The 13,356-nt window shown below is 39.5% G+C and overlaps 2 protein-coding genes across 3 annotated transcripts; both read right to left on the bottom strand.

Moving 5' to 3' along the window:
• Positions 1-1,460: 1,460 nt before the first annotated feature.
• On the bottom strand, positions 1,461-5,950 carry decr2 (2,4-dienoyl CoA reductase 2, peroxisomal). Of its 2 annotated transcripts, none has more exons than XM_023808048.2 (10): positions 5,798-5,950; positions 5,221-5,378; positions 4,828-4,896; positions 4,685-4,736; positions 4,128-4,263; positions 3,124-3,248; positions 2,934-3,027; positions 2,700-2,804; positions 2,012-2,249; positions 1,461-1,752 (listed from the first exon to the last, which is right to left on the bottom strand). In XM_023808048.2, the coding sequence occupies exons 2-9, from the start codon at positions 5,316-5,318 to the stop codon at positions 2,029-2,031; spliced, it is 900 nt and encodes a 299-aa protein (XP_023663816.2). In that variant the 5' UTR covers positions 5,319-5,378; positions 5,798-5,950; the 3' UTR covers positions 1,461-1,752; positions 2,012-2,028. The 2 variants fall into 2 exon arrangements, with proteins under 2 accessions (XP_023663816.2, XP_023663815.2); XM_023808047.2 differs by having other exon boundaries at positions 2,061-2,249.
• Positions 5,951-6,359: 409 nt separating this feature from the next.
• Positions 6,360-13,108, bottom strand: LOC111841915 (nucleoside diphosphate kinase B-like). Its single transcript, XM_023808055.2, has 5 exons — positions 12,601-13,108; positions 9,197-9,327; positions 8,899-9,000; positions 8,348-8,460; positions 6,360-7,129 (listed from the first exon to the last, which is right to left on the bottom strand). Exons 1-5 carry the CDS (start codon positions 12,761-12,763, stop codon positions 7,009-7,011), a joined length of 630 nt encoding a protein of 209 aa, XP_023663823.1. The 5' UTR covers positions 12,764-13,108; the 3' UTR covers positions 6,360-7,008.
• Positions 13,109-13,356: the final 248 nt, after the last annotated feature.

The following is a 13,356-nucleotide window of genomic DNA, read 5'->3' as shown; positions in this document are numbered from 1 at the left end:
AAGGTTCAACCTGTTATGCATTCAGAGATGTTCTTCTGCATACCATGATTGCAATTAGGGGTTATTGAGTTTCAGTTACCTTTCTATCGGCTTGAGCCAGTCTGCCCATTGTTCTCTGCCCTCTGTCATCAACAACACATTTTTGCTCAAAGAACTGCCTTTTTTGTGTCCCATTCTCTGTAAACCCTAGAGACGGTTGTGCGTGATAATATCAGTAGAGCAGGAGTTTCTGAAATTCTCATACCAGCCTGCCTGGCACCAAGAACCATGCCATGTTCAATGTCACTAAATCATCTTTCTTCCCCATTCAGCTGTTTGATGTGAACATTATCTGTAGCCCCTAACTAGTATCTGCATGTTTTTATGCACTGTGGTGGTGACATAACTGGCTAATTAGATATTTGCCTCAATGACCAGTTTATCTAATAAAGTGGGCAATGAGTGTATACCCATGTGGGAAACCACACCATTAACACATTATTTCTAATCATTCTTTTGCACGGTCACTTAAGATCCAAGGGATACAAGACCATCTTACAAGATCAGGTGCACTTTACAGTATGAATGCTGTTCCCTCACCGTGTTCCTCATCCAGCAGCCCTTACAGGAAGTTCCAGAGCACAGAATGAAGTACTTCACTTTTCAAAGAACCGTCAACTTTTTTTCTGTATGTCAACAGTTCCCATTATTTTGCCCACCCCCCTTAAACACTGTAGCCTGTTTATATTAAGTCCATCGTTATACGTTATGATTAAGAAACACATTACATGCTTCCTAAACCAGACATTTAGACATATTCCACAGTACTCTACCACTATCCTTAGAGAAACCACAGGAATAAAAAAATCGGACTTTTAGGCAAATATGCTTTTTTTTGAAGTCTCTTGGGAAAATCAATTGCCCTATCAATAATGAAATTGTACTATACTAAATAACATTTGACTGTCTGATATATGTACTAATATCAATAAAACATGTCATTTGAGTAGTTTATTTGGTGCTAGCATCATATATGATGAAGAAAAAACATTATTTCCACTGACTAATAATACTTTCATTAAATACTCAAAATACAATAAAATGTCAAACTTGTCAAGTTACATACTCACAGGTACTGTTTTGGATGGATAGATGGATGGATGGATGTATGGATGGATGGATGGATGTATGGATGGATGGATGATGGTTCCTACCAACATGTACATTTTTAGTTTTTATTTTAAGCAGCTAATACTAATAGATTTTAATGATGCATTTCCATGGCATTTATCCAGTTGGAAATTAAGTACCAGGGTTAGCTTCATTGACATTGGAATGTTTAAAACCTTAACCATTACATACTCTGACATTGCATTTTACTCCTGTATTAGAGTGATCATTATTTGACAGACCCAATTACCTATTTATATGCAGTTATAAGTGTTTCCTTAGTTACAATCTTCAAATAATACACACAAAGGTAATTGAAAACAGGACTCTATGCAAAGTAAAGGCTTATCCACTTTTACTAGCATACAGACCTGAGTTTTAATAATGCATTTTAAACAATTAGGGCGCTGGGTTCAGTGAAACAAAAGCTACCATCGTGACAGTCATACTGCATTTGACAGGAATGCTCTTCTCGGATACCAGTGCCTCTATGACTGATCAATTATTGATTTCTAGTAACAAATATATGATTGTACAGGATTTTTGCATGATTCCACTTTAAAATGTCCTATTTGTCTCTTTTCGGTACAGATGCCCAAAGATCTGGAAAAATGCAAGGAAAAAATAAAGTAAGTCGATGTTTTTATGTTAACAACATAAAATGGCATCCTAACTTGGCCAAAACATAAAGCAAAATAGGATAAAATAATTATCTAGTATGCAATCAAATGCAATAACGGATTTTATCTTATATCTTTTGTTGCTACAATCCACCCAGTGGCATATTTAACCTCAAAAGTTACACTTATCAATTAATAACTCCCACTTCCTCTTTACTTCTTTCCTCTCCATTCCCACACACCTGGGATGTTAGTGGACTTAGAGTTTAGCAGATTGGGAAGAGGCTATACCCAGGAGGACAGGCAGATTGTTTGCAGAAGTGAGCCAGCTTCCACCATCGGCCACGAGACAGGCGCCTGTCACGTAAGAGGAAGCCCGACTGGCCAGGAAAAGGACACCATGAGCCATCTCGGTCTTATTCCCAGCACGCTGTAGGGGGATGGTCTCGAACACACCGCTGCTCTGTGCCCTTAAACCTCCTGGAGATGTAAGCAGGAGAAATAATTCATGATGTGGGGAGTGGGCAGAGAGGTGGTGTGTTGCTCTATGGAGTAGGAATGTGTGCCTCTCTTCAGAAGGTTGTTGGTTCAAACCCCACGACTGGCAGAGTGATTTTACCATTGGGCCTCTGAGCAAGATCCTTAACCCCAAATGCTCCAGCAACACTGGCTGACACTGCTCTGTGATTCTCACTCATGTGTCTCTTTAGACCAAAGTGTTTTACAAATATGATGATAAGATACAGAGGCAGGAGAAAGGTAAATCATCATTTTCCCAAGAGCAGGGCAACAGAATCACATATAGGCAGTTCTGCTGAATGCATCAAAAATTATCCATCTAAAAACAAAGTGATGAAATGGATGATAATTCATAACAGACAATCAGAATAGGGATAGACATTTTCAGTGCTGTTAGTTACAGCAACATACCCAATCTGCGATATCCCTCTGTTCCTGAAATGGGTCCAGGTGCCAGACTGTTGACCCGCACTTTGTTTGGGCCCCATTCCACAGCCAGATGTCGGGTCATGGCATCTGTACCGCAGCAAAGGAAAGGTGTGAGGTGAACAGAAGGCTGGGAAAACGATGGACCTTCCAGCAAAACACAAAGCAGAGTGCCAAAGACACAGCATGCTGAGCTGCATCACATTATGCATTTCTCACCATTGGCAGCTTTGGCTGACCCAGCATGCACCTGGAGTGCCTGGCCTTTGTAACCAAGGGTGGCAGAGATGTTCACGATGGAGCCTCCATGGTCCTAAGCAGAAGAAAAAACCAAGCATGTTGAACTATACAGCTTATTGACACAATAACCAAAATGAAACCAGATAAAGGCATTGTAAGTTCATGGTACCTTCATCCACTTCTCGTAGACCACCTTGCTTGTGTTAAATGTCCCAATGGTGTCAATTTCCATGACGGTTTTAAATGCGTTGAAGGACAGAGATGTGGCTGGGCAGAGAAAGTTACCAGCAGCATCTGCACAAAACGAAAACACAAAAAATATAAGCTCATATTGAATCACACGACTTAATCATTCGATGTCACATAAGAGCAGTAGGGCCAAAAAAAATCTTAAAAGGTAAATGTCATTTTGAACGCTACACGTAAACGAAAACATCAATAACTAAAAACTAGAAAACCCTGGATTTTAAGACTAAACTATGGGAGATCTGAAAATTAAAAGGTGCAATAAAGCCAATTAACGCAGTGCAGAGAGAGAAAGTATCAAATAGGACAAGCACAGATAGATTAATAATAAGATACTAAAGTAAAAACAATGCAAAGAGATGACAGATTTTACAGTTCTGATGTTAGGACAACAGATTCCCCCTCCAACGAGTTAGTGAGAGAAAACAGTTTATGCACAAATGAACAGGGATTCTGTGAAGCACATTCCTCTTAACAACCATTAGGACAAGTGCATATGAAAGCAGCAGGATAAATAACCAGAACCACAGCAGCTCATTCGCCAGTCATTTAGCCCCCTGGGATTTTATTTTTCTTTCTAATCAGTAAAAGACAAAACAATCTATTAAGTAAACATCCCACATGACAGAAACTAATGCAAACAACACTAATTACGGAGAGTCAAATGTATAATTAAAAGAGTAAACACATAGCACTAATGCCCAAGAGGAGAATTTAATGAATTCTAACTAATATTAGAGCTAAACATACAGCTATGCACCATAAGGCCTTTGTATTTGTATGTGACAGTCATTAAGTCTTAGAGTCAACACTAACACCTAAACACTACATCCCCGTAAAAGCATACAGACAAACACAGGAAACACAGTCAAAACCACGGCACAGAATGTATATCGGTGTATTTGTTCAGGCGGCAAGCAAACGCACTGTTAATAAGGATGTCGATTCTCCCAAACTTCTTAAGTGTTTCCTCTACGGCTGCACCAATGGTCTCGGGCTGTCGCACATCCATGACCACAGGAAGGCAGAGCCGTCCGGTGGCGGCCATCAGCTTCTTGGAAGCCTGGGGACCAACACGTTTATCGAGCTGCTGAAAGGGCCCAATGAGGCAAAACAACTGGCAGGCTACAAAGATCTGGGTGCAAATGGCATCATCACATTCACAGATATTACAGCAGTTTTCAAATACAGGTATGTGTAGAGTATATCCCAGGGGGGTAGTGAGAGATGAATGGATGGGGAGGCTGAGTCTTTACTGGGGGGCGATGGCAAACATATATAATATAAAAAGCTATTCATGACTTAAAATAATTAATGCACATTTATTTGTGGGGGCTAAAAAAAGCCTAACGATGCCCCTAATATATCCTATAATGAATATCCTGACCCACTGCCTGAATAACTGTGTGTATGTGTGTGTTTGTGTGTGTGTGTGTATATATATATATATATATATATATATATATATATATATATATAATTACCACAGAAAGCCTTTCCGTATTCCTGCTGCCTATGGCCGTGTCACACCCATGCCTGAAAGAGACCACAAAGGCACGTTGTATGTGTTACTCATTACAAAAGAGAATCCCGGTTTTGTACACTCCCACATCAGGAGGTGTTTTACCGCATTAGTACTTCTGCTGTCCGGAATCCGATTCCAGATCCGCCACCAGTTATAAAGGCCACCTTGTCCCTATGAATCATAAATAAATACATATCACACTGAGGATCCAGACCACTTTTCCAGTACTTTAAAGCCGTTTACATGCATAATATAACACGTGCATTTAAGAAAACCGTAATGCTTGGAAAATGTTAAGATAAAATAGGACGACCACCAGCAGCAAGACGGATGGTATCAATAAACACAATAACTGTGCCATTGGAAAGCCTGAAGGTATCAGAGAGAAGACAGTAAGTTCAGACCGAGTGTCATATGTACAGCTGCTTGAAGGCGACATTGGCTTTATGACGTCTAATAATGAATAGAAACAAAACATCCATGCAAAGGACTCACTTGAGCAAATCGGGGCTGTAAATGTACGAGTAGGACGTCATGCAGTCGTCCGTATCCACGTCTTCGGGTACGTCTAGGTGTTCGGCTACTTCTGCCATTATTACAGTGTGCACGAACACAACGTTTCCTTTCTAAACGAAGGTACGGTTGTCTCCAAACTTATTTAAAAAAAAAAGACCAGATTGCGGAAATGTTACTGATCAGACGAACACACGAAGTAAAAAACAGCTCCATATATGTTTCGTAGGCTACGAACATAAGTGAGTACTAAACAAAGACAAGAAAACAATTAACAACACTGGAAGTTTGTAGGCATTATCCGACGCGGATTTTGCATAGTGGTGTCGATTCGTAAATGACGATCACCAAAACATTTCTACAAAACAGAATTCCATAGGCACATAGTGGCACATTAGGTTAACACTGATAGACAATCGTTTCTCCACTATCTGACGTGCAGAAAAACGTAAACGCCATTAATTATATGCAGCATCTTAAATAAATTTGTTGTGCACGTTTCCTGTGAAATGCATTTACACAACACATAACTTAAAGACGTTAAACGTGCATGTATTACCTTCCAGCTTTCACCGAAAACTTTGATCTTTAAACATTGCGGATTTTGGGATTTGTAGTTCTTCTGTACTTCTGGACTACAACTGCGTACGTAGTTCCTCTTCCTCTCATTGTTGTTGTTGTGTGTACATTTTCCCGTGCCCTAGCCTAGGCCTTACCTAACTTGGGAGGCTCCCCTGTCATGAAAATCGATTATCATTCCACTTCTTCTGCAACGCAGGTAGTTTCGGGGCCATACAGTAGGCAGTAGTATTCTCAGCATATAGCTAGAGCCTGCCCTGGAAATAGCCCAATCAAAACAGTACTTCTTGATATTGTATGAACACATCTACAATTACTTTAAGTATGGTTTTCTTTTAACAAAATACAAATACATTAGAACTTTGTTAAAAGTGCACTTTGATTTTTATACTCCAGTCACTCCACGCCGAGATAGTCTGTAATCAACATTACAATGAAGGTATAGTGTATAGAGGTTTAAAATATTTTCATATGGACAGATTCCATTTTCAAATTAGTAAACTAACAAATCTTAGTGAAAGAAATACACCAACAAACATGTGTGAATTTCAACAGTAAAATTTATTTGAACTAAAATACTGTCTTGACCAATGTGATCTGAGAAATATTGACAATTGTTGAGCAATTTTTCCAGTTGATGATAATATTCCACTGTAGGCTGGAAAGATAATTTGATTATGTACGTTAAGTCAATAGAATCCTTTTTCTGAGGGGTTTTCACCAAGTTCTGTTTGGTTTGGGAGAAAGGGCTTTGTACAAAAACCTCAAAGTCAAGCTGACCTTCGCAATATGTTTGCCATTACAAATGTGTAGAGTTTACTTTGTGTAATTTTTAGTTAATGCATTCAGGAGTTTTTTTTTTTTAATGTTGACATTACCAGCCCCCATGTAATCATTTAAAATTCTAAACCAGTCTTCTCAAATTTCATGTGATTTTAATACAACAACACTGATTCGATTCATTTAAAGAAATTAAAAGCGAAGCAGAATGACGTCATGGTTACCCCTCAGCCACGTCTTTGAAGAGCATGGGCAGACCGGGCCGCTGCCGGCATGATTCTGGAATGGCGTATTGGGCCTGGGGTGCAGGCAGAGCTAGGGTGCCGCTCACACACGCACATAGAGGTAGTAACGGTGTCGATATGGTAAAACAGGCACAGTAGTGGCACGGGGCTCCCTCCCAATCCTCTCTCACAAGTGGAAAGTGCTGCTTTGGTCGTGGCAGTCCCAGTCTGTCAGCTCTTTACAGTTAAACCACAGCTGGATCTCCCGCTGAGCCCCATCCAAGGAATCACTGGCATGGACCACATTTCTGGGCAAGAGAGAAAGAACACAGGTACAAATGCAATAGTGATTGGTGGGGATGACAAATAGGGGCAGGGCAAAAACAAACAGCAAATCAATTTGCAGACATGGTAAGGGTGTGAAGTTTGACAATATTAGATTATGAACGATTATAATTTCTCAACAATCTGCCTTTACGGCGAGATTGTTAGTATAGTGCTACTTTGCACATTCTATCAGGTGCAGTTCTGACTCATACATGCATCTGAAGTTGTTTTGTCAGCAAAATCTGTTTCAAGACACCAATAAACCGGTAATACCAAACAGTAGGCTTGGATTTCTCCCTCTCTTGCTTTCGTCCCAACGTGCACTCCGTAACGTGCACTCCGTAACGTGCACTCCGTAACGTGCACTCCGTAACGTGCACTCCGTAACGTGCACTCCGTAACGTGCACTCCGTAACGTGCACTCCGTAACGTGCACTCCGTAACGTGCACTCCGTAACGTGCCTATTTGGCAACGTAGTGGAGGAGTTGGTCCGTAAGAAGAATTTGACATCTACAACATTTTTTGTCTTAGGCTGTGTTACCCTATAGGGCTACAGTTTTTTTTTAAACAGAAGAATTAGTTTGGTTGCACTGTTGAGTAACTTGCAAAACAGTCTTAAAAGCCAACATGGAAAAGAATCATGATAAGATTGTGGATATTGATCCTTTCTGAAAGAAAATCATGATACGATATATTTGCCGTATTGGCCACCCCTAAGGCATGGTCAAATAGGAAACATCATGGGTATGTGTGATATCAAAACTTTGAGTATTCATCTCAGCAATGTATTCTGTGTTCTGAGGCTATGGTTAGCAGCAGGAGTGTGGTCATTACAGGCTTTCGCTGTTTTGGCTTTTTTGACCAGCCTTAATAATAAAAAAAAAATGCAGCAGCCTCAGATATTGAAAGGGGTTTTGTCATTCTATTTATTACATTTAATTTAAAAAGCAACTGAATGCTTGAGTAAAATGAGTCAGTATGCTGTGTCCCAGTTTCACACTTCAGCCAGAAACAGGTTAATACCTAAAAGTTATTCCTTAATTTTAATTTCTCGTGATTATGGTTCTTGAACATGCAGAATAATTGCTGAAATGCTAATTCAAAGGGAAAATTAATAATAGGCAATCTATTATAATGACTTGAATGTTTTTGTCAGATATGTTCTGTCAGAGTTATCCGGTTATTGCAGTTAGATTACCTGCTAATGTGAATGCTAAAGTCACCTCGAATACTGCCTGGAGGGGCCTCAGCTGGGTTTGTGTCCCCCACCATTTTCCGGGACGTGGAGACAACATTGTACCCCTCCCATACCTGAAAGGCATCAAAGGCGGGACAACAGTTAGCTTAGACTATGCAAAGCAGAATAATAAGATGTTATTATCCTAGTCAATTCAGCTGCATGACTCTCATTTGCATTGCAACAATGGAGGTGTCCTTTGAAGTAGAAAGGTAAATTCTTTAAGACTTTTAAGGGTAATCCACTGGGATAATTCCTTTAAGTCTACTTTTGATCAATTTTAATTGCAACCAATGAACCAATCAAACAATCAGTAGCTCAGTGCAGGCTGGGAGTGTTGAGTGAACTTCTTCATCTGTCACTTATCATCATCAAGGCCTTTCAGCATAATATTTTCTCCTTAAAGGCTGCACATCTTCAGCTCCACATCTCTTATGCCTAACTTAGTTTCCCTATAACAGCTACCTAGCCTTTCCTCATAAATGTATTCTCAATGCAGATAGAATACTCACCATGACAACCAGGGGACCAGAGCCCATGTACCGCAGCAGGGAAGGATAAAAGGGCTTCTTGCTGAGGTCATGATAATGTTGAGACAGCAACTCTTCCGGAGCCTGATGAACAATAACGGGGATGATCATGGTGAATAAACATTAACCAGCTATAAAAATAATCTAAAAAAAAAACAATTACCCCACTGCAAAGCATCACAACCAAAGCTTGATTACCACCAGCAGCCATCCATTAGTTAGATCACTGTGCAATGGCAGGGAAACCATTTGCATATTAAATTTTATCATATTTGCCAACCTTTAACATCTTTAGGCCCACGAGCTTGAAGCCCCTCTTCTCAAAGCGCTGGATGATCTGACCGACGAGACGTCGCTGTACACCATCGGGCTTGACAGCGATCAGAGTGCGTTCACTCAACCCTCCAGCACCTAAGGTGTATATAGGTGTGTGTCTGTATATATATATATATATGTATGTATGTATATATATACACACACACACACACACACACACACACACACACACACACACACACACACACACACACACACACACACACACATATACATATATAAACATTCACCTATGTCTTTGGAGTTAGCAAAACTGTAAACATTTGTAAAAGAAGTAGCAACAAATGTTTCCTTTGCAATTTGCCAATATTTAAGTACAATCTGCCTGCACAATGTGCAATGTTAATATAGACATCGCATGTTTTGCTCTTAAATTTGTCACATCGCTTGGACCACAATCGCCAGCTGGGTTCATAGGAGGCTTGGGTGGTATCTAATTTTCATAGATTCCAGTATTTTGACGGTATTTTCAAAAGCAAATTTTGAAGTTAAAAAAAAAATAAAAATTACTGTCATAGAAAACTAGATTTGGCAAGCTTTGCAATGTTAATTATTGCTGCTAGTAGACCTAAATGTCATACACAAGCAAATAAATAAATCAGTCAAGTGTTGACTGCTGCTGCTGCTTTAGAATGAGCTCTGTATGCGCTCTCTAAGCCAATCATAATAATTTTCATCCTTTCTGATGGACTCATTCATAGACAGTGTAGTGCATTTGTGAGAAATTTAACAAAGATCAATTTGGTCATACTTTATTTTGGACAAAATATCAATAATAAAATTATAAATACCACAATACGTATTAGGGGTGTAACAACACATCGATTTGTATCGATATATCGATTCAACGGCAAACGATCCGATGCTTCGATGTGACCGCATAAATATCGATACATGCGTTTTTATTTTCTGGCCTGTTCCAGCATTGTTTTCATGATCCACTCCGACGTATACATGGTCTACACCAGGGGTGCCCAATACGCCGATCGCGATCTACTGATCGATCGCAAAGGTAGTGTGGGCAGATCGTATGGCATAAAAAATAGAGGATGGATGACGCGTTCAACCGCGCTAGCTGCTGCAAGCTACCGAGTCGCCTAGTTAGCCTCCAATTTATTTCTACTAAACTTAAGAAAGGGTATAAAAATGAATGGGGGAGCTGGACCAAGTAAGAAGCCTCTAGCACACGAGAGGGTCATACGAGCAGCTCATGACAGTTATGGACATACTTTTTGTTACACTTTTGTATTTGTCTGGAGAAGACTTGATTCAAAATAAAAATTATTCACCATGTTAATCTACATCCATCCAAAGTTTTTATTTTTACCTTATTGCACTTTATTTTGCTTGATTTATGGGACATACTTGACTACACTAGATATTGTTTACAGTTCCCAATAAAATATGATAAAATGCTAATTATATTTGCCTTTTTTAATCCATTGAAATGTAAAGGATTGTGTGAAATTTCATCATTTCGACTACTATCCCCAGTATCGAACTGAATAGAATCGTATCGTATCGCATCGTATTGTGGGAATTTCTGAGGTATCAAAAAATATCGAACCGTTGGCTTAAGGAATCGATACTGTATTGTAAAGCTGTGATTTACACCCCTAATACTTATCTCAAAAAACGAAACAGGATATACGGGAAAATGCTGTGTGAATGTGGATCTTGGATTCACTTACATTCAAGTAAACCTAAAACTAACTATGCATAGTTTCTGTTAATGTATGGGCTATATTTGAATTAATAAGCAGGTGATTTGGGTACCAGGCTTAGAATTCAGTTGAAAATGAATATTAAAATAAACCCAACACTCATCTAAATTTGATCAGTTTCAAGAAATAAGGCTGATTTGCTTCAAGCAAGGTTATTACCCCTAAGTTCTCCTAAAGCTCTAACACCCTTGTGCTTCATACAAGTCTTAAAAAGTTCATGAAAGTATTTAATGAATGAAATGTTGATTTGCCATCTAGGTATCTAGAAAACATAGACTTTTGACTATGCTCAACTGAAACTCATCTGTGTAAAACAATGTCAGTTCTTCAAGCATGTGCAAAGGAAAAGTGTAAAGTGAAACTAAGTAGGAGTGAAGTTGTGGAGTGGAGGTATGTTGATATGAACAGCTGCATATTCTAGGCAAACTCTCATGCCTACTGTTACACAGGAATGCTCCATTTAGAGATTCTTTAAATGAAGGTGACCTGAGATTCTTATTTGAGGGGATGGGGGAATAGCCCTCGACTTTTATTAGGTACATAAGCTGAGCTATGGGGAAACAATCACACACAGTCACATGGTCACATGTTCACAAACCAAGTTACTGGTCACATGTCACTGCCACCTCATATAACCTCAAAAACCTTTTGACTTAACATGCTTGTTACAGCACTATGTCCACACATAAAAACACCCCCCAGTCCTGATGAAATTAGCAAACGTTTAATCACATTAATTTTCATAGACTGTATCACTTTTTCTGTTAATGAACATTTAATTTGTTCAACTATGGGCATCAAGATTTGCTGATGGAGCAGAAGGAAATGGCTCTTTCCAAAGACTGTGGGATGTAATTGAGGATGCTGATAACATTCAAAAGCAGGATTCGTTTTTTTAAATGATAGTTTGCAGTCGAGGCAAACTAGGTGTGCTTATGCCATTATGGTTCCTTTAAATCATCTGATATCTGATATGTAGAATCCTCAAAACAAATATAGTTTAAGGTACTAGGATAGTTATGATTCCCACGTGATTTTCAGCCATAAGTTAACTGATAACTGTTTTACTTAAACGTAAAAGTAAGTCAACCCATCAGCCCACGTTAATAAGGGCAAAAGAAACAGGAAAATCTTGAAAGGAATTTGGGGTCTGAATAAGCTTAGCGATGGGATCGCTTTCCTCAAAGTAAAGCCTTCGAGTTCATCAACCCAGAAATAGTGAAAATCAATCGGGTTCACTCAGAAAGGAATTCCATTGTTATAGTGTGCATTATTTCGGCATTATGTAGTTTTAATATTCTTTTGTTGTCTATGCCAAAAATTTCAAGTCGGTAAATCGCTGACTAATTCAGTTAATATCATCATAAAAGTAAAATATTTTGCAATAAAGGTGAAATATATTGCATATGTACATTCATTAAAAATACATTTTCAAGCTTTTTTAAAATGTGCAATATCATAATAGGTTCTAAGTAATTAATATGCAAATCTATAACGCACGTTTATCCAGGCAGTAATTCCTGATCTACGAGTTTAACAAATACGGGTCATTGAAACATACCACACCGGTCTATGCATAAGCAGATCGGTAAAATACTGGAAGAGTTGGCGATCGGGGACAAACCTTCGGTGCCGTAGCTCCTAGCACCGACCCAGCAGCTCTGATAATGAGGTCTGATGGAAGCCCATGCTTGCATGTTCGCCACTTTCTCCTGCTGGGGCGAACCGCTCAGTTTCCGCTGCCCGAGACTAAACGTCCTAGTCAAGCAGCGCTGGAACAGCACCATCGTAAGATGTGATTCAATGAGAACAGGAAAAATACCCTAATAGATGCGTGGCTGTTGCTTCGCCAGCCGGTAAAAGTGAATTCAGTCGCCGAACTGTAGGTTAATGTCCGGCGAACAAAAACGAATTGTACTCCTTAAAAATGCACCGATAGCATCAACTTCATCGACTGTATAAGGCTTTTTTGTCGTCAGCAGCCCCGCCTCCCATCGATATAGCACATTTCGAGGTGGGTAATTAACCCTAGAACTCCCGGGTCAACATCATTTGACAAACCCGAAGAAAAGCCGCGGCTTTGACGCATGCGTCTCTCGCACCGCGTACAGGGTTGGGCCAACCCATGTGTGAGCAACGTGTCTCAGTGGCTGCCTTACAACCGTGGGTGTGGCCTCTGCTTAAACACTGCTTCCTTTACGTTGATTGGTCCATCGGTTTCCTTCAAAATATGTTCAGATATACTCAGATATTTCCTTTAAAATGAGCATTTTCTTTCGGTTCCAATTCTTGTCTTAAAAGAACCAACACAAACGTTGCTTGCATGGTTGAGTTGTAGATCAATGCTTAAGGGGTTAAATTTTCCTTTAAGAAATTTTAG

The sequence above is a fragment of the Paramormyrops kingsleyae genome, chromosome 5, assembly GCF_048594095.1.
Source record: "Paramormyrops kingsleyae isolate MSU_618 chromosome 5, PKINGS_0.4, whole genome shotgun sequence".
NCBI lineage: Eukaryota > Metazoa > Chordata > Actinopteri > Osteoglossiformes > Mormyridae > Paramormyrops > Paramormyrops kingsleyae.
The sequence above is the reverse complement of the archived record's forward strand: the minus strand, read 5'-3'. Positions and strand labels throughout refer to the sequence as shown.

What these genes read in the sequence shown, in the direction of transcription:
- decr2 (XM_023808047.2), bottom strand. Translation starts at nt 5,318, where the DNA reads ATGGCAGAAGTAGCCGAACACCTAGACGTACCCGAAGACGTGGATACG. An exon ending in TCTACGAGAAGTGGATGAAG is followed by an intron (nt 3,028 to 3,123) that starts GTACCATGAACT and finishes TCTTCTGCTTAG; the next exon opens with GACCATGGAGGCTCCATCGT. An exon ending in GTCAGCCAAAGCTGCCAATG is followed by an intron (nt 2,805 to 2,933) that starts GTGAGAAATGCA and finishes GCTGCGGTACAG; the next exon opens with ATGCCATGACCCGACATCTG.
- LOC111841915 (XM_023808055.2), bottom strand. Translation starts at nt 12,763, where the DNA reads ATGGTGCTGTTCCAGCGCTGCTTGACTAGGACGTTTAGTCTCGGGCAG. An exon ending in TAGGAGCTACGGCACCGAAG is followed by an intron (nt 9,328 to 12,600) that starts GTTTGTCCCCGA and finishes TATACACCTTAG; the next exon opens with GTGCTGGAGGGTTGAGTGAA. An exon ending in TGGGCCTAAAGATGTTAAAG is followed by an intron (nt 9,001 to 9,196) that starts GTTGGCAAATAT and finishes ATTGTTCATCAG; the next exon opens with GCTCCGGAAGAGTTGCTGTC.